The 22,258-nt window shown below is 41.0% G+C and overlaps 1 protein-coding gene across 1 annotated transcript; it reads left to right on the top strand.

Moving 5' to 3' along the window:
- Nucleotides 1–1,638: 1,638 nt before the first annotated feature.
- On the top strand, nucleotides 1,639–21,790 carry LOC149750868 (nuclear pore complex protein NUP1-like). The gene is made up of 3 exons (XM_089928511.1): nucleotides 1,639–2,000; nucleotides 14,121–14,167; nucleotides 21,488–21,790. Exons 1-3 carry the CDS (start codon nucleotides 1,736–1,738, stop codon nucleotides 21,656–21,658), a joined length of 483 nt encoding a protein of 160 aa, XP_089784637.1. The 5' UTR covers nucleotides 1,639–1,735; the 3' UTR covers nucleotides 21,659–21,790.
- Nucleotides 21,791–22,258: the final 468 nt, after the last annotated feature.

Here is a 22,258-nt window from a genome sequence, read left to right as displayed (position 1 = left end):
CCATAATTTTTTGTAGTGATATGTAGGAGAAGAGACAGTTCAGACTAGTAATGGTAGTAGTATTTGTTATTGTTGACCTACCTTTCATGAAGAGATTCTAGGTCTATATGTAGCCATGGGGTCTGAAATCTTTTGGAGATTATGTTGTAACAAATTAGAATCATGCTGTAACCGTCCATGATCGCAGTACAATTACCTTAAGATATGGTGTAACTATGTGGGACCATTATGGTAATCTTTAATTGTTGTCATTATTAAATGAGCGCACTTCTTTATAGAGTGTGGGGTCATCGCCCAAGGTGAAAGGGCTTAAATCGATCAGAGATATATGCCGAGTTGCATGGGTGCTTGTCCGACCTATGAGGCTTTGGGTTGGATGATGTGTGACCTCAGAGGTCAGTTGTTTGTAATATGCTCGTCCCTACTTTCAAATCAGATGTGGTAGATTTGGCTTTACCATTCAGAATGCCACATCAACCTTGAGTTGAACAAATCCGAACAAAACCGATCATGCCATCTTATCATTTTTATTTTTCGCCATATCAAAAGCTAATTCAACTAGCACTATAGTTTTTGGTTCGGGGAGCTCAACATCCTAAATAGGATTGTTTGTGTTAGGATTTGAAGTATCATCTCTTGAGTCTTTCAACTTTTCTCTAGCATAATTTATAGAAACAAAGAGGAGAAAAAAATAACAATAGAGAATGATGATGAGAACTTTCTAGCTTTGACTAACGTATGAAGCTACATATATATATCATTCCTTAAATTTTATCCTCTTATGTGCAAAATTTCTACAATAAAAAGAGATTCAAAAAAGAAAAAAGGAATCTTGCGAGGGGAGGAAAACTTCATGGATGGATAAAAAAATAATATGATGAGGAAAAAAAAAATGAAGACATACGGATAGCCCTATGGGCTCGTTTTGTTCGCAGGAAGAGAAGGAAAAAAAATGTGGTTAATGGAAAAGTAATCAGATACCTCTTGTTTGGTTGGAGTTTTTAAAGAAGAAAGACGGAAAAATTGTATTTCCATGAGAATATAATTTCCAAATTTTATGGGAAAGTTTTTTCCATGAGAAACATGGAAAAGTTTCTTTCCCGTGAGCTGAGAATCACTTTATTTTTATTTTTTCCAAAAAAGCCCTTCAGTATTAAAGAGGTATTAAAAATCTAATTTTTATTAAGCGTATAATAGGAATTACACATAACTTTTTGAGAAAAGTGGATGGTCAACCAAACATAAGCACTTTAGAAATCCGTCACTTTGTCATTGTTAATCAAACATGCCAAAAGTATTTTTTTAGGTATCTTTTCTCAGAAATCTACTTTGCAGAAATCATATTCATAGAAAGAAAAATGTTTCCCGCAGACCAAACGGATGTTATGTTTTTTTTCATATATATATATATATATATAATTTTTTAATATTTTTTTGAAGCAATAGGATGGAGGATCTTGTAGCTCTTGTTAGGGTCCGTGTCGTCTCTTTTTACTCTTGGGTTTGACGAGTGCATTGAAAGATCCGCAAATCCGTATCCGTACGGCCTCGCGGCGCCGTAGGCGGTTCCAACCCTGGGTCCTCACCCCCTATCTTAGGTCTATAAATACAGAAACCAGAGCTCGGATTTTTGATCTTTCCTCGTTCTCCGTCTCCGGGCCAGCTCTCTCTCGCGTCCGTCTCTGCTCTCTCTATCTTCTCTCCTCTCTTTTCTCTTCCGCCTTCGATTTCCCCCATGTCGGTGGTGGCGTACGAGGGTGGCGGCGGGGGAAAGTTCCCGAAGCGCTCCTCCCGCTGGTCCCCCGCGACGCCCTATAACCGTCCCCCGGCCGCGGCCCGAGGCCTCCTCCGGGGCCGCCACGCGGCTGCGGCGGAGTCAGGGGGGAGCGGCTGGTTGTCCAAGCTCCTCGATCCCGCCTCCCGGATCATCGCCCGGAGCGCCTCCCGCCTCCTCTCCTCCGTCTCCCGCAAGCGCCTCGCCGATCCCCCGGCAGCCCCAGGTTGAATTCCTTGTCCCTTTCTTGGCTATTGTGTATTGCTTGTACAGTTGCTCGGTCTACCTTGGTTTTCAATTTTTAGGGTTTTCGTCTAATCTCTTGCCTTTTTACTGGTTATATTCAGTGTCTTCGATAGCAAAAGAGTGCCTTTTGTCCCTGGGATTAACGACACATGTTGTATTTTGAAACTAATTTTGAAAGAGGAATGCAATCCCTTGAATTATTCTTATCTTGGAACCTGAAGATCATGTTTGTGATAGGAAAAGTAGGAATTTTCTAAAGACAAGATGCTGTTTAAGTTCTCATATAGGCTTTCTAGGATTTTAGAAGCGGTTTCTGCTAGAACTATTTGTAGAAATTTTTTCTGTTTATGTGATCTCAAAGTTTGTATTTTTAAAGAAAGTCCGCAAAGCTCGCCGGTCGGCCGGACGGAGCCCAATCCATGGGAGGGGTTCTCAGCTGGTAGAGGTGGTGTGGAGAGGAAGGGGGGTGAGAGAGGACACGGGATCACCGGAGGGAAGGGGAAGGAGGTGTTGGTATATCCTGAAGTTCATGGGGGTGCTTCGGGAGAGCAGACATTCCAAGGAAGGAGAAACCATGGAGGGTGAGGTCCATGAGCTTTGTATCCTCCATAAGGAAGCGGAGGGGAAGTGCGGTGGAAGTGGATTGGGGGCCAACGATGGGGACGGGAAGGAGACATGGGTACTTTTCAAAGCTTCTGGTGTTGCCTTGGGTATGACGTCGGCCATAGAAGGAGGATCTCAAGGGGGGAGGCCAAGGCTTCTTATCCAACATCTTAAGAAAGCCTTAAGGGAGGGGAGTTTGCGGGAGGCACAGGGAAGGGATGGCCCAGAGGAGAGTGGAACTACTGGATCATGGGGTATGGTCCAAGACTCAACCTTGGCTACAGAATGAAGATGCTACTTTGGAATTGTAGGGAGGTTGGAAAACCATTATTTGCCCCAGCCTTTCGTAGATTGGTCCACTTACACAGGCCAGATGTTTGTGTGTTATTTGAGATCCGACGGTCCGGTAGGAGTCTCCAGCGAGCAAGACAGGCTATATCGAGGTCCTGAGGTTTCTATGCAGTGGAATCTCACGGATTGTCAGGTGGCATCATAGCTACCTGGAGACAAGAAGGGTGTAGGATTGACAGTTTAATGTTTGTGATCAACAGATCATCATGGTGATTTTTGAAGGGAGTGGGGGGCCATGGATCCTAGCGGCAGTGTATGCAAGCACGAAGTACCGAAAACGGAGGACTGTGTGGAATGAGGCGGCAACATTGATCCAGCAGGGCCTCCCCATGGTGGTAGCGGGGGACTTCAATTGCATTGAGCGTCCGCAGGAGAAGCTAGAAGGGAAGGCATTCACATACAAGAGGGAAGTCAGGGAGTTCTAGGACTTCATAATGGCAAATGGACTGGTTGACCTTGGTTTCACGGGCCTGAGATTTACTTGGTGCAACCATAGACAAGAAGGTGCGAGAGTTTGGGTAGGGGTGGCAATCGGGTCGGGTCGGACATAAGCAGGTCGGGTCAAAAAATCATAAATCCGAATCCGACCTGTTTATTAAACATGTCAAAAACTACAATCTGAATCTGTCATGTTTAATAAATAGGTAATCCGACCCGACCCGTTTAACCTGTTTAATAAACATGCAACCTGTTTGCCCAATCCGATCCGACCTGTTTAACCTGTTTAGTCCAATCCATCCTGATCCGACCTATTTAACCTATTTGCCCAACTCGATCCGACCTGTTTAACCTGTTTAGTCCAACCCATCCTGATCCGACCTGTTTAACCTATTTGTCCAACCCGATCCGACCTGTTTAACCTATTTAGCCCAACCCATCCTGAGCCCAACCCAACCTATTTAACCTGCCCAACCCAACCTGTTTAATCTGTTTAATAAATAGGTAACCTCTTAGGCCTTAATCCAAGGCTACATATCATATTTTCAAAATGCTTAAAAAAATTGTATCTCATTGTGCGCCGCTATCATATCTTAAGACAATCATAGTATCAATTAATTACAGCAACTTAGGAGACAATTTAATTGTTGTAGCCTGGCAAGTATCAAAATTATATCGATGCCACGATGGCGGTGACCTCGGCGGCGGCAGAGCACACAAATAAACTTCTCTTCCCTACGCTCCCATCCACTCACTCCGCCCTTCGCATAGAGAAGGGAGAGAGAGAGAGAGAGAGGAGGCGACGATGGATCCATCCTTGTTGCTGATGCTCTCCAACCTCTTCTACCTCCAATACTACCCCGACCCCACCTCCTCCCTCTTCTCCGACTGCTCCCCTCCTCCCTCGTCCTCCTTCGCCATCGTCGCCACCGCCTCCTCCTCAGCTGCCCCTCTCCTCTTCTTCGCCATCGCCTCTGTCCTCTCTTACGCCTCCTCCTCCCTCCGCCGGTGGCACAAACGCCGCCGCGGCCGTTCCTTCTCCTCCTACTCCGACGAAGATGAGGACGACGCAAGTTCCTCCTCTTCTTCTCCTTCTCCCCCTCCTTGCCCCCGCCGATCTCCCTCGTCCTCCTCCTCTGCCGCCTTCTTCTCTATTCTGAACTCGGACTGCATCTGGTCCATGGACCCCGCCGCCCGTGATGCTCGGTAGCGCTTTCTCTACAGCCTCTCCTACCCTCTCTTCGCGAACCTCCTCGACGAGCTTCGACCCCTTCCCCTCCCCTTCCCCCTCCCCCTCCCCATCAACCATGCCCTCGCCCTTGCCCTCTCCCGCCTCTCCTGCAGCCTCTTCTTCCTTGCCCTCAAACCCTAGATCTTTGAGGAGGAAAGAGGTCACTCACCGGAGAAAATTCTAATCCTAATCACCGGGTAAACGGTTATCTGATCCAACCCGACTCATATATTAAACGGGTTAAATGGGTCAGACATCTAAAATATGTATCCGACTCAATTAATAAACAGGTTAAACGGGCTAACCGGTTTACGATCCAAACCTGTTTAGGCCAAATCCGAACCTGTTTATGGCGGGTCGAATATGGGTCGGGTTGGCGGATCGGGTCATATTTTTCCACTCCTAAGTTTGGGAGAGACTGGACAGAGCCTTTGCCACAGTCAGTTGGATGCAGGACCATCCGGGCGTCTGCGTGAGCCATCTGCCCCGGATAGCCTCGGACCATTGTCCAATCTTGGTCAATACCTCTAACTCCTCGTCTTATCAATGTTTTTTTTGATTTGAGAAGTTTTGGTCATCATACCTTCGAGCGGGGGTGATTGTGCGGGAGGCATGGAGGGTGCCAGTCAGGGGAGACGCTATGTACATGGTGTTCCATAAATTGAAGCTCACCTAGCTAAGATTGAGGCACTGGAACGTGAAGAAGTGGGGAACATCTTCAGGAGGCTTGAGGATGTTGAAGCCACCATAGGGGCTCTTCAGGCCCAAGAGGAGCAGATTGGAGGATTGTCAGCAGAGAAGCTGGGGGAGCTCAGATTTTAGTTTGCCATTCACGATTCTCTTCTTCGGCAACAGGAGATCTTATGGAGGCAGAAATCTCGAGTTCAGTGGATCACAGAGAGGGACAGGAACACCAGTTTTTTTATCAGTCAACAATCATCCGGAGGTAGAGGAACAGGATCAGAGCGATTAGAGGCACCAATAGGCAGATGACAGAGGACCCAAATACCATCAGAGGGGTTTTAGAGTAGTTCTTCAAGACTAGATGGATAGAGCAGATAGATAGTGAGAGGCCTCCCATGATGTCAACGCCTGTGGCTTCAGTGTCAGAGGAGAATGCAACCCTGATCAGACCGATTACCAATGAAGAAATCAAGGAGGCTTTTTGGTCCTTAGCCGTGGATAAGACTTAGGGGCCGGATGGCTTTCCTCCTGGTTTCTTCAGGAGATTTTGGGAGGTGGTCCGTCAAGATGTTTTCGAGGCAATACGACTCTTATTCATTACAGTAGTGATGGCAGAGGACTGGAAGCAAATCTATGTGACCTTGATTCCGAAGAGATTAGATGCTACGGAGGCAGGCCATTTTCACCCGATTAGCCTCTGCACGACCCTGTATAAAGCCACGACAAAGATCTTGGTAGCCAGAGTGAGGAGCATTTTTCCAAGGATAATCAATTCGGAGCAGGGTGCCTTTGTTGGGGGTCGAATCATCTTCGATAATGTACTTATTGCACAGGAGTTCATGTGTCATCTATAAAAAGCCCCGACACGGAGGAGTCTGATGGAGATCAAGTTGGATATGGAAAGAGCCTATGATAGGATGAGATGGAGATTCTTAAGGAGCATGCTGGTGAGTTTTGAATTCCATGAGTAGTGGATCAGTTGGATGATAGGATGCATCAGCACGCCCTCCTTTGCTATACTGGTGAATGGCACGCCATCCCACTTTTTCACCTCCACTATTAGCTTTCGACGGGGTTGCCTGTTATTTTCGATGTTATTTATCCTATGTGCAGATGCATTGTCCAGAGCCCTTCGTCATGTCGTGAAAATGCAGACTTTGGAGGTATATAGACCCAGACCGAATTCCATTCAGATATCACATCTTTTATTTGCTGATGATTGTATGATCCTGGCTCGGGCCTCAAGGCAGGCGACGGTTGTCATTCAGCAGATGCTAGGAGATTATTGTATGGCCTCGGGCCAATGGGTCAACTTAGCCAAGTCAGCCATATATTTTAGTCCAAAAACTAAGCTCCAGGTGAAGACTTCAATTAAGCAGATTCTGAGAGTGGGTGAGCAGGAGGGCTCACTAAAGTATTTAGGGGTTCCAATCACCGAGCGTCATCTACGACGCAGTGACTGTTATGACATTGAGTAGAAGGTCAGACATAGATTGGAGGGTTGGCAGGTGGAGACTCTTTCTATGATGGGCAGAGTGACACTGGTGCATTCAGTTCTCAGTTCCATGCCGATACTTGCTGTCGAACACTATTGTGCCGGTGGTGGCGTTGAGAGCATGGAACTGTTGCTTCGGAATTTCATCTGGAGTAGGAAACAGGGCAGAGATGGTATGCATCTGATGGCGTGGGAGGTGATATGCCAGCCGATTAGGGCAGGATGACTGGGGTGTACTCTCTATTGGTACGATGGGAGATTCTAGCAGCGAGGCATGAGGCGAGGTATATTCTGGAGCGTGACAGTTTATGGAGTGCTATCCTGAGGGGCAAGTATGGTATATGTTCGGCAGTGGGTGATTTTCGGATGGGACGCCCCATCTCGTTCATCCGGAAGGAGATTTGTACCTACGCCCTAGTAGTCCTGCCAGTGATCGGATGGGCGATTGGTGATGGGTGATCGATAGATATTCTTCAAGATGCCCGGGTGACCGATCAGCCGCTAGAGAGGATCCCGACGATGGTGGACTAGACGAGATTGTTTGGGTATAGAGTCAGTGATCTGATTAGTCCGGGCAGGGGTAGGTGGAACAAGGCGATGATTCGGGAGGTATTTGGGGAGTAGTTGGTTGAGAGGATACTGATTATTTCGATTCCAGGCGAGGAGTCAAGAGATAGGCTGTTGTGGGCTCCGATGGAGAGGGCAAGGGTGAGCGCTGGAGACCTGCAGGCGCTGATAGGCAGAGAGGCTACTCGACAGATTGAGGGTAGGTGGATTTGGAGGATGCGGGTGCACCTCTGAGTGGCTCTGTTTATATGGAAGGTGGCTTCTACCAACTCGGGGTGTGTTGGCTAGTAGGAGAGTCAGGGTTTTCTCGATGTGCGAGGAGTGCACGGATCGAGAGGAGACTATCAGCCATGCATTGCTTGGATGTCCTCGAGCTGTGCAGGCCTGGCAGCGGGCGCCCTTTTTCTTACTGCGGGATGTGGAGTCGGCGAAGGATCTTTTGGACCGCTTGAGGCTGTTGGCAGGCTCACCGGGCACCGTGGAGAGAGGCATCATATGTGTTTATATGGCGTGCCACATTTGGCTAGATTGGAATGCTCGCATCTTTGAGGATAGGACCCCTCCGAGGGTCGTGGTGGACAGAGCCATTCGTCAGGCGGCTGAAATCGTCGCCACTGACCGGGCATCTCCTCCGGGGTTGGCTAGGGACATCTGGGATTTCCACTTCGCTGCCACAGCGCCCCGAGTGACTTTTGTCTCTTGGAAACTCCCACCTTCTGGCCACCTCAAGGTAAACTTTGACGGCAGTGCCTTGGTAGGAGGAGACAGAGGAGGGATTGGATTTGTGAATCGGAATCACAATTTCAGACTAGTCGCGGCAGGCGGGCGACGCACTTGTGACATGACGGCTATTGGAGCCGAGCTCAGGGCTGCATGAGTGGGAGTCACCTACGTGAGGAGGATCCTAGGGGCGGATTGCATCATCTTGGAGGAAGACTCTACTATGGTGACCGGGTGGATTCGTAATGTCGGGCGCCGGGGAGACGACCACCCTATACTCAGGGACATCCAGAGGTTGGTAGCGTGCTGCCGTTCGATCCATGTTGCCATGTGTTTTGGAAGGCGAACAGGGCTGCAGACTGGATCGCCTTCTTCGCTGCTCACCATTCGGGGGGAGGTTCTATGGACTGAGCTCGATTTTGTTCCTTTTTCTTTATGTCGCCTTTTTTTCTTTTGATGCTGAGGGTAGTGTTCATGCTAGGCTGACATGAACTACCGTTGTACCAAAAAAAAAGAAGAAAAGTGCATGTTTGCAGCTTGTTGGTAGCTGTGAGCAGGCTGGATTTGCTTACTTGCAGCTAGACAGGTTGCTGGTATATTATTCTATTGCTGTTTTTTGTTGTATTAGTCACACATTTTTTGTCTTGTGTGATTATCATTCTCCTAGGTGATGGATTTTGAGAGTAACTTAATTTCTAGTGGAGTTGATGTTGTTGCTACTTGCTACCCTTGGCTGTCGTTATAATTCGATTGTACAGGTGCTTTTGCATATATTTTTGTGTTTTTATGTTTATGGATGCTGTGGTGCAGGAGCTAGAGCCAGAGTACTTTTATTTTATTTTTTGAATTCATTCACACAAATAATATGACATGTCTCTATGTGTTTCCTACTATTTTTTGGGATATAGTTTCTTTTGTTACTTAGTGAATTACAGTAAAAGTCAAGTCAGTCACTAATTATGTCTTAAGTAGTAAGTACATGCATAAACAGATACATACTATTCAGTTGTCATGGTCAAGAGTTGTTATACCAAGGGTGAGGTCGGACCTGGACCATTTGGTAATCTGGGAAAGATATATCCCCAACTAGAGGCTGCTGTGTTGACTTTAAGAAGGCAGTGGTACAAGGGGAAGCATTTTTGACTGAATAGAATATGTTTAAAAATTGGGATATCTAGACATTAGGAAAGTTGTCCATCTTTCTTTGGTAGTTGTTTTGTTGCATGCCATCTTACTTGAACAACCCTTTTTTCCAAGTTTCTGGGCATGTCAATCATGGTCTACTAGACCGAATCAAACAACCAGTGTAGGGCATAACTGGCCATATCGGGACGTACATGTACTAGGTATGTCTCTTATACCGTGTATAGGTACCAAGGCCGTTAGTATACTAACCAAGGTTCGACGAACCAATATTGGAGGGGATACCAGCTAGCAATCGGTTCGACATAGTGCATGCAAGTCTATACCATGCAGTTTTGGAGCATTCCAACATAAGGAGAGCCAGAAGGGGAGGGGGAGAGGGAGAAAAGGAGAGAGGAAGAGAGAGAGGGAGGAAGAGAGTAAGGGGGAGAGTCAGGGAATATATAATGTTATAGATCTACGGATGATCTACACAATCCCAATAAAATCTTTAACTTTTGTTAAATATATAATTTTTTGAATTAAAATTATATTTTTGGATTAAAAATTAAAAATTCAAAAAATAACTATAAAACTAAAAGCTTATTTAGGGGTATGCAAGCTACTCTTGGCTTAAATTGTTATTCATTTATTCCAGTTTTAATGCGATCATGCGCATAGTGGCCTAGATCTAATTTAAAAAAAATTAAGAAATAAGTAGCCTTTGATGTATGTCCATGGGCTTAGAAAAATATATATAGCATCTATGGTAGGGTTATACATGGATCTAAGCTTAAATTAATTTTCTCAAAAATTTATATTCAAAAATTATCTTTAATTTAAATATAATTAAAAATATATAATTAATATAAAAAATAAAAAATTAGTACTACGTATTATAAAATTTAGAATTATTTTTTTGAGGTAGGAAAATATTTTTCTGAATTTATGATATCTAAACATTTTTTTTAATTTAAAATTACTAAAAATATATAATTAATCTAAAAAATAAAAAATTAGTGCTATGTATTAGATTAGTCAGAAGTATTTTTTGAAGTAGAAATATATTTTTTTATTTTAATAAATTTTACTATTTTTAAATAATTAATAAACTAACGTGCTAGATAAAATACTATAAAAATGGAACCATCGAGGAAAAAGGATTTAGGGTGTGAGATTGATTAGCATCATGGGTAAATGCTTTTTGGTCGGAACCACTAGAGATGCAACTGGTGCAACACATAGTTCAAAAGAGTGGTACCAAGGTTGAAGCAATATCTGCAGGTGATTATCCTGCGAAAATACTCATAGGAGATACATTAGCTGATGAAGTACTTCGTTGATTTTAGAACAATGAAGCAGAGAGTCGATAAGAGAGGCAGAGGTTGATCGCCGAGTGGCTCTGCCACCTTCATATCGCTTCAGGACAGGGTCGGTGGAACTGGTACGGAGCACCATATCGGTTGTCCGGCTGCACGAGTCGGTACGGTCCCACACTGTGCTGTGTTAAGCCTGTACCGACACAATAGAAGAGGTGGGGGAGAGAAAGAACGAGAGAGGAGGCCAAGGGAGGTTGATGGAGAGTCATCGGAGGGTCGAAGAGCTGCTGCGTGGAGTAGGCGGAGGCCGGAGAGTTGTTGTGCGGAGGAGGCAGAGGCCAAAGAGCCGCCGGAAAGCCGCAGAAGGGCTCCACTCCAGCCTTCTATTTTGTTTGAAACAACGGCTGGAGGGGGCCCTTTTATTTTTGGAAGTTTTAAGTGAAAGTCGGCAAAGCTGTCTTCATCTTTCTTTTATTTAAAAACTCCAAAAGTAAAAGGAGCCCTCCAGCCCCTGTTTCGAACGACACATGAGACCAGAGCGAGCCCCTCTTCCGCGGCTGCCTCCTCCGCGCGGTAGCTCTTCGGCCTCTGCTAGCTGGCCTCGACCTTTCTCTCTCTTTCTCTCCCTCTCCCTTCCTCCCTGCTCTCTCTTTTTTCCTCTTTTTTTGTCTTCTTCCTCTTCGGCATTGGTCTCGTTTTCGTTGTCAGAACCATTCCGATCCATAGCCAGTACGGCTTAGGACACCCCGAACCGGGCGGTTCGGGACGGCTCCGCTGACCTTACTTCAGGGAGGTAGAAGAAGTGTCTGATCTAGATAATGATGAGGCACAGATTAGGCTACCATGCAGGTGAGCCTGGATGATCAGTGGCAGCAGGATGAGGTGGATAGACATAGAGCTCTATTTAGGCCCTTACACTACGAGTCGGGCTCTAGTTCTGCGACCAGCAGAGCAACTCCAAAGTTTCGGAGGACCTCCATAGAATTTTGCCGCATGATTCAAGGCTTTGACTTTATCAATATGTCATGGGTCTATGGTTTACTCTGTGAAGTGGATCCTCCCTAATTCCCCGAAGATTCAAGGCTTTTTTCCCCTTTCTTTATATTTATAGTCGACGTCCTTCGCAACTGAACTGCCGGATTGAGAAATGAATTAAGTTAGAAGGTAGTCGTCAAAGGAAGCGAGATAGGTATGCTTCAGTTCAAACTGTTAGGTTAGTTATTCTCTTTGTTGTAATTGCTTATTAGAAAGTTGATGTAATTATCTTTTCATTTAGGCGGTAGAAAACCATACCTAAAACTTGCTTATGCCACTAGGCCCTGTAGTTTTAGTGGTGTCGTGTTGTGATGGCTTGCGTACTCCATGATAACACAACAAAGCAATATTTATTTGACTCTCTCCCTCTGCCCTTTCCTTTGATTCATATTCGATCACAAAACCATCCATTCTAGTGCAATGACTGTTATGGTTCATGTATCAAAATTCACAGCAGTTTTACCCCATGGATCTACCATGCATATCACTTAATCTCAATATTTGTTTCTGTTACTCTTCTAACCAATTCTGTAGTTCAACAGTTCTTTGCTCTTAGTAGTCTTATAATTATTATAATGCCAGTTTTTTTTTTTTGGAACTATTGTATTATTTTCCAACTTCATCAACAATTCAATACATATTGTTTAGATAACTCATAAAACATCAAACTCTAGTACTTGGCAAATGATGGAATGCAACTAAACATTCCCATATTGTTTAAAGATTGTAAATTCTGTATGGTATTATTAACGTTCGTTGAACCGATATTGGGAATGTATTGGTTGGTGACCGGTTCAATATGGTACTGGTACATACTATACTAAGCAGAGGTATGTGGGAACCAAGAGGAGGGGGAGGGAGAGGGAGAGGGGGGAGGAGGAGAGAGAGGGAGAGAGAGAGAGAGAGGGAGAGAGAGAGAGAGGGAGAGGGTGGGGGAGAGAGGTATACCTCATTGTTGCGGAACTCTAACTTAGTCGGTATCGTTTTTGTGGAGTTGTCGTCATCGATGGAGAATCAAGAGAGAGGAGGGAGGGGAGTGAGAGCTCTCGAGAGTAAAGTAGAGGGAGGGAGGGAGAGAGAGCTCCGAGCGGTGTACCTTAGAGTCGTCATTGTTGTGGAGTTGTTAGCAGTGGAACATCGAGAGAGATAGCCGAGGGGAGAGGAAGATCTCGAGAGTAGAATCGAGAGAGAGAGAGATAGGGGGAGAGGGGAATTGAGAGATTGAAAGAGAGGGAGAGGATTGGAGGGCAGAGGATTTTGTGAAAAAAGGGGAGGGGGTAATTGGATTGATTGGCCGAACCATCTTGGTAACCATTCAGTCTGGTTTAATATGCCTTGAATTGCTCGGTACGGATGGTTCAACGGTCCTAGTGTTGTTATTCTTCTTAAATACCTGAGCATTAATCCTGTAGAGGTATTTGGAGTCAAGGATGTTGAAGACATGTAGAAGGTATGCTTCATAGTAGCATTGGTATGGTGCTACCATTTTCTTAGGGCTAGTCATTTGATTCTTGAAAAATCTTGATTGTTGGTTAGTTTTTATTCATTGGTTTGAAAATCATCTTGCGTGGCCACATATGTTGATGTGGTCTTCGGACCCCACCATATTCCCCGTATGTGGTTATCAAGGTTTCTGAATTGACCTGCACTACCTAGTACAAAGAGTACCATGAGGGCTTGATATAGAATCGTGCTAACATATGTACAATTTCTGACTTGCCTCCAGCAGTATACCATGTGTTAGTACTGGAGAGTGTTGAACAACCTGACCTGTATTTTTGAGCTACTGGGGTTACTGTACAAGTCCTTTATGAAGTCTGAAAACCTTGGTGGTTACTGTATGTGGCTGCGCTGCTTATAGGCCAAAACATGGTCCACCTAGCCTTGTGCAGCTCCATATGTCATATGTGACTTGGCTTAGTGTTATGGGGCCCACTTTTACGCAGTCCATGGGAACGTGTGGATTTAGTTGGTAGGTGACTATTAACGGGTTATGGTTAGGATAGATGCAGGTGTTGCTAATAATTTGTTAAAAATCTTATAGTTATTGCTATTCGCTATTAAATATATATAGTCAGTAATGATGTTATTTGTTATTGTTGTTATTAATGTTGTTACTGTTATCATTGTGATTATTGTATTTTTATAATTGCATACGCATCCGCTTATTGCATGTGCGCTATAAATGCGCCCTTGGCTGCCCGCATACCACAGCTGCCTTTATCTATGCTTTTAGTTACTTAATCACTCCATGTAATTGTGCCTTGAGAAGATCAGTTGTAATCACCATATATTGTTCTTTATATATTCTGTTATCTGATTGATATTCTCACACTTCTTTTAATAGCAATCTGTCTTCTTCATATTCTTTGTGATTCTTACCTTTTCTAAGTGGTGCTCATATGGTAAGCTGATCCTATTTCTTTGTTTTCTCACCGTTGATGTATCTCTGTTCGGCTACCTGTTGTTTGTTGATGAAACATCGACATTTTCTTTCTAAGCTACTGTATGTTTCCAACTTTGTTATATGTGCAGAGGGAAACTATCAATCTAGACAAGAAGTTCCTGAGGTGCCTTCTATTGTAAGCAACATTAAATGAATTATAATTTCTATATATGTATTAATTTATCTATATTTTTTAATTTTTGTTGTTTAAAATTGAAATCTCTCTTTTTTTCTGTGTCCTGCTTCTTTGAGTTGTTGGCTTCGATTCTAGGTTGATCTGTAGCTCTTTATTACTTTGAGTTGTAATGGATAATTTCATTCTTAATGGATAATTTCATTCTTTTCTTTGTAGATTAATGTTATGATCCTTGAGAAATGATTGACAAAATTGCCAAATATTATTGTATTAAAGACTTATTTTCAGAAAATGGATTTTGGGCTTGCATATTAACCATATGATACTTGTTGATTGATCGATTACAATGAAAATATTTAATTGATACTGTATCCATGGTTTCTTGATTTTATTTCTTTGTATTTATTATCAATTATCTGTAATTCTGTGACACTTGGAATGCATGACAATTCCTGAAACTTCATTTTTGTGCCATGATGATGTTATCAAGTTTCAACAACTCTGCACCTGGGATTTTAGTAGTCTCTTTTTGAGTGGTATACCTCCAGCACGAGCTCCGAAACTTACATATTGACCATTATATATATATAATTGATTGATACCAATTTTTGATGTAATTATTATATTGTTTTCCTTTTTACTTGAGTAAATTTCAAAATTCTATCTTTTTTGATTGTGGAAACCCTAGTTCAGAACTGTTTACTCATTCCTCAGGGGAGCAGAGTGCTTATGCCCTAACCAATTGGCCAAGCAGACAGTGGCATTTTCCAAGTTTATGATTGTTAAAAAAAAATGATTGTGTATATTTCAGGAAGGAACTGACTTAGAAGGTTTTCAGCTATTTGCTCTTCATGTCCTTTATAGATATAAATTATTAATTGGATTATTTTTGCTCGACACTTGCTAGAAATTAAATCAGGAGAGGTGTATCTCATCTGAGTCATTATTTCTTGTGTTAATATTTTCAATTTATGCGTTAAATCTTTTTTTTTTTTTTGATTTATTCTTATGTCTGAGTATGGGTTGTGCTAGTTTAAGTACACTTGCCACTTCAATTTACAGGATAAACTACCTCTGCTTTTAAACAAAATTATTTTCCCCTATTGAACATTATATGCTTTTCTTTTTCATGGCAAAAAATGTTTTTTAAGTTTTCAAAGGAATCTGTTTTAATACTGAAAATGGAGGGGATATTTAATTAATGTACCAAACACAAGTAATCCTATAGCACATAAATATAAAAAATTGATGTCTTGTATGGTGCTCAACGGGCATCTTGATTTGCTGATAGAGTAAATAAACCAATGATTCATTTGTTGTTTCAAAATATAAAATAGGTTTATATAGTAAAATCTAACTGAAAGTAAAAAAATGTCGCATCTTGTAGAATTCAAATTCTCATAAACAACAGAGATTCATTTGTAAGGATATAATGGAGGTAAGGATTTAATGCTATGTGCTATATTGTGGATATGGTTGGTGCCCCATGGGCGGGTCACCATTATGGTGCAGGGGTGAGTAATTCTACATTAATGTATATCAGCCTGTATCTGTTCATATTGCTTTGATATGCATCAATACAGGCCGATATATCACATTATTGGGCTGTATCCTACTTTTCTATTATAAACCTATAACATAATCATCTTGAACAATCATTATTTCTATTCTAGGTGGCCAGGTTATTCTATTATGAACCTATACCCTGATCATTTCACCTTGATACCAAGGTTTGGAAGTTTTGGCCAAAATCAATCCATAGCGGTCAAAATAGATCAATTTGGAAGTGAGCTGAACCTGACCTTGACACTACGTTTAGGCAGTTTTGATCAGCTTTAGCTGAAATTAACCAGTTTTGATTTAGTTATGGCCAAAACTGACTGAAATTAGTCATGGATGCTTTCTTCTGAAAGTTTTATTTTGGTATTTTCTATGGTATATTGGTCCTTTCTTCGTTTTTAAGTAGATAATGTAACATCAGTTATATGTGTTTTTTCTTTCTTTTTCTGAAGTGAAAAGAGGTGATATTTGTTCATGGATGACATGTATATAAGCTAGGAAGGGCTCCTATTACAGTACTTAACAAACACTAATGTCAACAAACAAATACAAGGTAGTCTTTCACAATAAAAACTTTTTTTATATAGAATAATTTTTTTATAACTACTTGCATCTATAAATATCCACTTAACCTTCAAAATTCGAGAAAGAAATTCCAAATTCAATATGTTTTGTAGTTATACCAAAATATATTGAAGAAGAAGACTTATACACTAGGCACTGAACTCAAGAATTGCTAATAAGATAAATTTTCAAATGGAGGCACACCACAATTGTTCCTTCCCTGGTGATGTGGTTTGGGAGGGTGCTATCAATAAGATAAATTTTCAAACAACTGAAGTTCACAGAACAAAAAACAGATATGGTTTATGAATTTTACTCATATATGATACCAACTTCATCCTGAAACCATCGAACCTGCATGAATAATAATCTATATAATGCAAAATCACTATAATGTTTTCTTTTTTTCTTTTTCTATCTTTTCATTTTCAAAAAATTCTCTTTTTCTTTTTTTCAACTAAAACACCAAAAGTTTGAGCAAAACTATCAGGGGAGACTACCACAACCTACTGTCTCATTTTCCTCCCCATTTACTAGCCTCCATTTTATTATTTCTCTTTCTCAATTACTACCTTCTACCTTATTATCAATGCTCATTCGTCTCCATCTACCACGTTCCTAACTCTTTTGACTAACAACACTAAGGTCCGCAATCTTAGTATTGAGTATTGTACTAGTATGTACGTGTCTTGTACCGAGCAGCCTGCTAGTCTCTTTTTCTCATTCTTTATCATGGTACCAGCCGAAATTGGTTGGTATAGGTTGGTATAGAGCCGAATTAGATGATTCTGCTCTATTTGGCCCAGCACGGACTAGTACAAGCTGGTTCTTGTACTGAACCACTAAATCAGCCAGGTTTTGCAATGGTTTGGTATGTTCGCCTTGAACCAGGCGGTTTGGGTCGATTTTGTAGTCCTTGAACAACATGGTTGAAGCAAGGTAGGGAGTTGAGATAGGGAAGATATAGGTTGAGTAGATGGGCAGGGCAATGGAAGGGGAAGATATGCATATAGGGTTAAAGTACTAGGACAAAGCATAGATGTTGGATGATGGGCTAGATGCATAGTCGGAAAAGGGTAAGGACATGGACTATGATGGTACATGGCAACAAGCTGTTAGTTTTGGGTGAGGAAGAAAGGAAATGAGGCTCGAGAATGTTGCTTAGGCCTTATTTGGTGTTGCTTTAGAAAGCAATTCTGTAATCTTTATGTAGAATAGTGTTTCTTAGAAAAATGTGTTTGGTAACAATATAGGGTAAGTGCATCTACAAGAAAAAATAGTTAGAAAGGGAGCTTTTAGGAGAATCTAGAAAACCTAGCTTCTAGCTTCGCCTTTTGTGGGAACTATTTAAAAAGTAGAACTAATACCAAAGATGCCCTTAGAGTGAGGAGCGAAAGACTGGCCATTGATGGAATTCTGGGGATCATCAAAGTATTTGCAGTGGAATATTAGGACCTTTTTTCATGATATTACCATATAAAGAAGCATACACAAGTGTTAAAACAAGATATACTTGCCCATGATGGTGATTCTGGAGTTGATCTTCATGTTCTTAGGAGATGCTGAGGCTGCGAAAAGCACACGTGATGGCATACCCAAATGTTAGTGCAAAGTCTGACCTCAGTGAAGGAGGAACTCCACGATATCACTTTCCACCTCAGAAACCTTATATGTGCGAACAACATTACCTATAGCTCCGAACAAATTTCAAGTATCCAATCCTCCCTTCGGAAGACACTCTATGCACATTGGTAAATCCCCTAGAGTACTTGCAAACTCCTTGGTTCTATGGCTAATGTGTGGCACATATCCTGTACTACATGTGATCATTGAAAAGGAAAAATCTATGTATTAATCTAATAAATGTTTACAATTACTTGCAAATGACTTTTAGGGCATACATTGCTTTAACGACGATTACATAGGGTTCAAAGTTAGAGAGGGAAGGGGTGGTCTCCTAATTTGTAATTAGAAACAAAAGATCAGATAATATCTAAGTTAGTAGGATTGGATTCAGATCCTAAAGAGTGAGAGAGCTGGGACCACACATTAACATCTAATATGAGTAACAACTTTGATTGCGGACAAGTGTCGTCCATTTGCGGATCACAAACCTAGGTGTACGATTACAGGCATCATGAAGATGAGTAGATGACCTATTATCGTTTGATCATATGCATTAGGTGAATGATGTTTTTTGTCAGTAATGTCAATCAATCAAAGAAAACACATGCCATCTTTTTGTTCTCTTCTTTGGTTATTTTATTGGTTCTTGTAGTTGAAACCAATCTTCTGATCAGCTTTATCCATTCGACCAAGGTATGAAGAGGGCGCATGTGTTGTGTACTAGATTCAAATGCATGTACAGGAAGGGGATCTCTCAAAAAAATTGAAAAGTAAAAGCTTTGGAAGTAGGTACATGGATGAACTCCAAGGTTGGTACGATACCCTAAGTATTAGTTTCTTAGCACTAAGTTCTTTCACTTCACTAAACTTCCCATTATTCGCTTTTCTATCACCTAACATGGTGTCCCCTGTCAAACATGCTTACTCGTTCCGAAATTTACCTTGTTTTAGCATTTCCATATCTACCATAAGTTTCTCTTCAAAGGCAAACCATTCATGTTTCTGTCTTCATTTCTATAGTCTGCTGGCCCTTCTTATTTCAATATTTTTACTGTGGATGGTATTTGGCCATTTCTCAAGAAGTTGTCATTGCTATTCCTAACTACTTTCATTTGAAAGTAAGTGGCTCTCATCTTTTTCTTGGATATTGTGTTGAGGGCATCTATGTCTAATTGCAATCGCTTTTCTCAACAAAAAAAAATTTACTCCCTTTTCTATGAGGTTATTTGTCATGTTCCAGCCTTTGGCAGGAATTATTTCCAAATGTTTTCATCTTCCACCATGTCCTTTTTTCACCAGAATCACATCATACATTGTCCAGGCAACAACATTGTCATTTGGGGAACGTACGCATTATTATGTCCTTGTTCTGGCTTTTTATAGGGTGGCATGCTTGATCGATCATATATCCCTGTAGGGGTGAAAGTGGATTGGATAATATCTGTCTAGATCCGTTTTGGTATTCGAATATATCTGGATATAGATAGAAATTTGAGCTAATTGACTAATATCCATATTCGCCAAAGAAAAATGGATATGGATATGGATAGACAACTATCGGATACATATCGAAATATCTGATTCTATTTGTAACTTTATTTAATTTTATATGGCAATCATGAACTTTTGAGAAAAATAATGACTACATTAACATGTTATTAACTTGATTTACCTTCCATTAGTAATATTTTTGATTCTATAGTCATAAAGTTTAATTATTTGACTTATATCCATATTTATATCCATATTTTCAGTATTCGATCTGTATTTGTATCCATTTAAAATAAATATGAATATAAATTTTTGCATGCGACTAACATGCATATCTGTATCTGTATTCGTCAAATAAAACAAATATGGATATGGATATACTGGTGTCCGATCCGTATCCAATCTGGTTTCATCCCCGTGTCCATGGATTGCAATTATTCGATTCTCTATCTTCCGTAATATGTTTTACCTCTAGGCAATTGTCTATTTTCTTCCATGTCGAGTCACATCAAGAGGCATCTTCAGCAGCCATTTGTCCTTTGTGAAATGAATCATCTCCTTGTCTCTTGTTGTCCATTTCAGGCTTCTCCTGCAGTTTTGGTTACCACCTCTTGGCCCTCATTTCCAATTCTCCCTGTGGTGGGCATTGTAACATATCCACGCTATTTATGGCTCCTCAGTTTTCTAAAATATCAATTTTATAGCTCGTTTTGTATGAACTATAGTCTCTCACAAGAGCCATTTTTCTTATGGTTTCCATGCCCAGGTCTCTGTTTTTCTTATCTTTCTTAGGTTGTCCTTGCTTTACCTTTTTCTTTTCATTCCCTTCAAATGTTGAGAATCTTGAGATCTTTTGCTTCACCTTTTTCCATGCCCAGTCTTGCAGCCAAGGCAGGACTTTGAAACTGCTGCAAATTCTCGATATCTTTGCTGGTCTTAGAGAGCCGCAGAAACTTTCAGCTTGCTAACTTGACTTTTCTAATCTATTGTTGGTCCTCTGCTTTAGGTTTCTTAGAACTCATTGGATACCTTAAGTGCTTTCAAACACTACATAAAAATTAAAGCCCATTTTTCCCCTATGATCTTTCTAAATTTGTAATGAAGATGTGAGAAAAATGGTTTGCTTAGCTTCTCTAAGCTCATATCCTTACCTAAAAATTCTCAGTACTTCTTGAAGTGCTCTTTCTTCTCTTGAAACAATTCTCATTACAACGCCAACTCGTCCCACAATTAGTCTTTAACCTTCCAATTGAAATAGCTTAATCATTTACCAGGTCATATTTCAAAATTTTCAGCACCCTTTCAGTTCATTCTTAAGGAAAATTCTCATCTTTTATGACCCTGTTTCCCCCCTCAACACGAGTGTAAACTAGGTCAAACAACTTACTGTTTAGTCACCTCCATCTTATCAAGCTGCTTTTTAAATTCTTTTATTCACGTCATCCCACCAAGATCATGACACCCATTTAGGATTCAATTCTCTACGTTCTTCTTTAATTCTACATGATGAACTTGCTAACCAAGATTAAGTCAATTGAATGAGGTGGCCCTAAATAGGATTTATAAAGCTGACCGTAAATAGTTGAGAAAAGGCTAGATGGGTATTGGGATTCATGTAGAATATAATAATTGAAAACAAAATTTCAACATACCAAGTAATTTTGATTTATCATTTTTTATTTATATACTACTACTTCTTCCGCTTTCCTTTCCTATACCATCCCCAAATCTGAATCTGGGAGAAGAAATGCTTATGATCTAGCTTGCTAAGAGGTAAATATCCATCAACAGTTGTGTTCTGCTTTAGTTATAATTTTGTAATGAATTAATGATATGTGAACTATATTTTACGTAATACTTCTCACTTTAAGGTGTTTTCTGTATGTGGTTGTTGTGTTCACCATATAAGTGCAGACCGTGCCCATTTATTGTTGATCTATCCATTCAGTGTTTCTTTTTGCTCTTGGCTCACTTGGAAAGTATTTAATTTCTTTTCATAAACTATGATTATAGTTCTTTATTGGCTATTTTTAATATGTATATTTTTCTGTACTGCACATTTGGAATCTTGAAATACAGAATTCATCATCTGAAGTACAAGAACGGCATGGCCATGCTGGAGGGAACCCAAAAGATAATCATGATGCTGGTGGGGCTCATCAAGAAATAAATCCGGACAGTGGTGGAATTTCTGAACTTGAACAACTACTGAAGCAGAAAACATTCACAAGGAAAGTATTTGCTATGTGATGCTTGTGACTTATTGAATCATTTGTTGGCATTCAGTTTGGCAAATTCTATTTTCCACTGCGCACGTGTGTGTCATGATGCACCATACAGGATGTCCAAACTCATCATGACCATCTGCAAACTAGCACCATCCTTCAGTTTAATTATCATTTTTTTGAGAAGTTTAATTATCAATTTTATATTTACTTGCTGCTGAATGTTGTATAAATTGTAATTTATTGCATGCATTTCTTTTTCAAACTATTCCAATGTGTTTTGCTTGTAATTTTCTTCCATGTAATATGATAAGTTTATATGATTATTCCTTTATAATTTATGAAGCTATTTTACCTGTTGGTTCTTTTACCTGCATTATTTATGGTTGTGTAGTTCTGACATGATAGAGCCTTGTTTTTCGAGGGTACATTTCCCATCTCCTCTTTGTGAAGTTATTTTGCTTATCATCTTCAGTCTTTTTTACCTTTTATGTGGCTCTCTCTCTCTTTAAATTTTGTATTGTCTCCCTAATAAAGATTTAATTTGTACAGGGTTGAGCTTGAATGCTTGACAGAATTATTGCGTTTGCGAACTATTGAACCAAGTACATCACAACCAGCAGTC

Source organism: Phoenix dactylifera, chromosome 18 (assembly GCF_051530095.1).
Source record: "Phoenix dactylifera cultivar Ajwa chromosome 18, Ajwa_hap1_PhDact_Kaust_v1.1, whole genome shotgun sequence".
Lineage (NCBI taxonomy): Eukaryota > Viridiplantae > Streptophyta > Magnoliopsida > Arecales > Arecaceae > Phoenix > Phoenix dactylifera.
This window is presented reverse-complemented; position numbering and strand designations above follow the sequence as displayed.

Excerpts from the sequence above, each read along its gene's own strand:
- LOC149750868 (XM_089928511.1), top strand. The coding sequence starts at position 1,736 with ATGTCGGTGGTGGCGTACGAGGGTGGCGGCGGGGGAAAGTTCCCGAAG. Across the intron at positions 2,001-14,120 it reads CGATCCCCCGGCAGCCCCAG|AGGGAAACTATCAATCTAGA; the intron begins GTTGAATTCCTT and ends TTATATGTGCAG. Across the intron at positions 14,168-21,487 it reads TTCCTGAGGTGCCTTCTATT|AATTCATCATCTGAAGTACA; the intron begins GTAAGCAACATT and ends CTTGAAATACAG.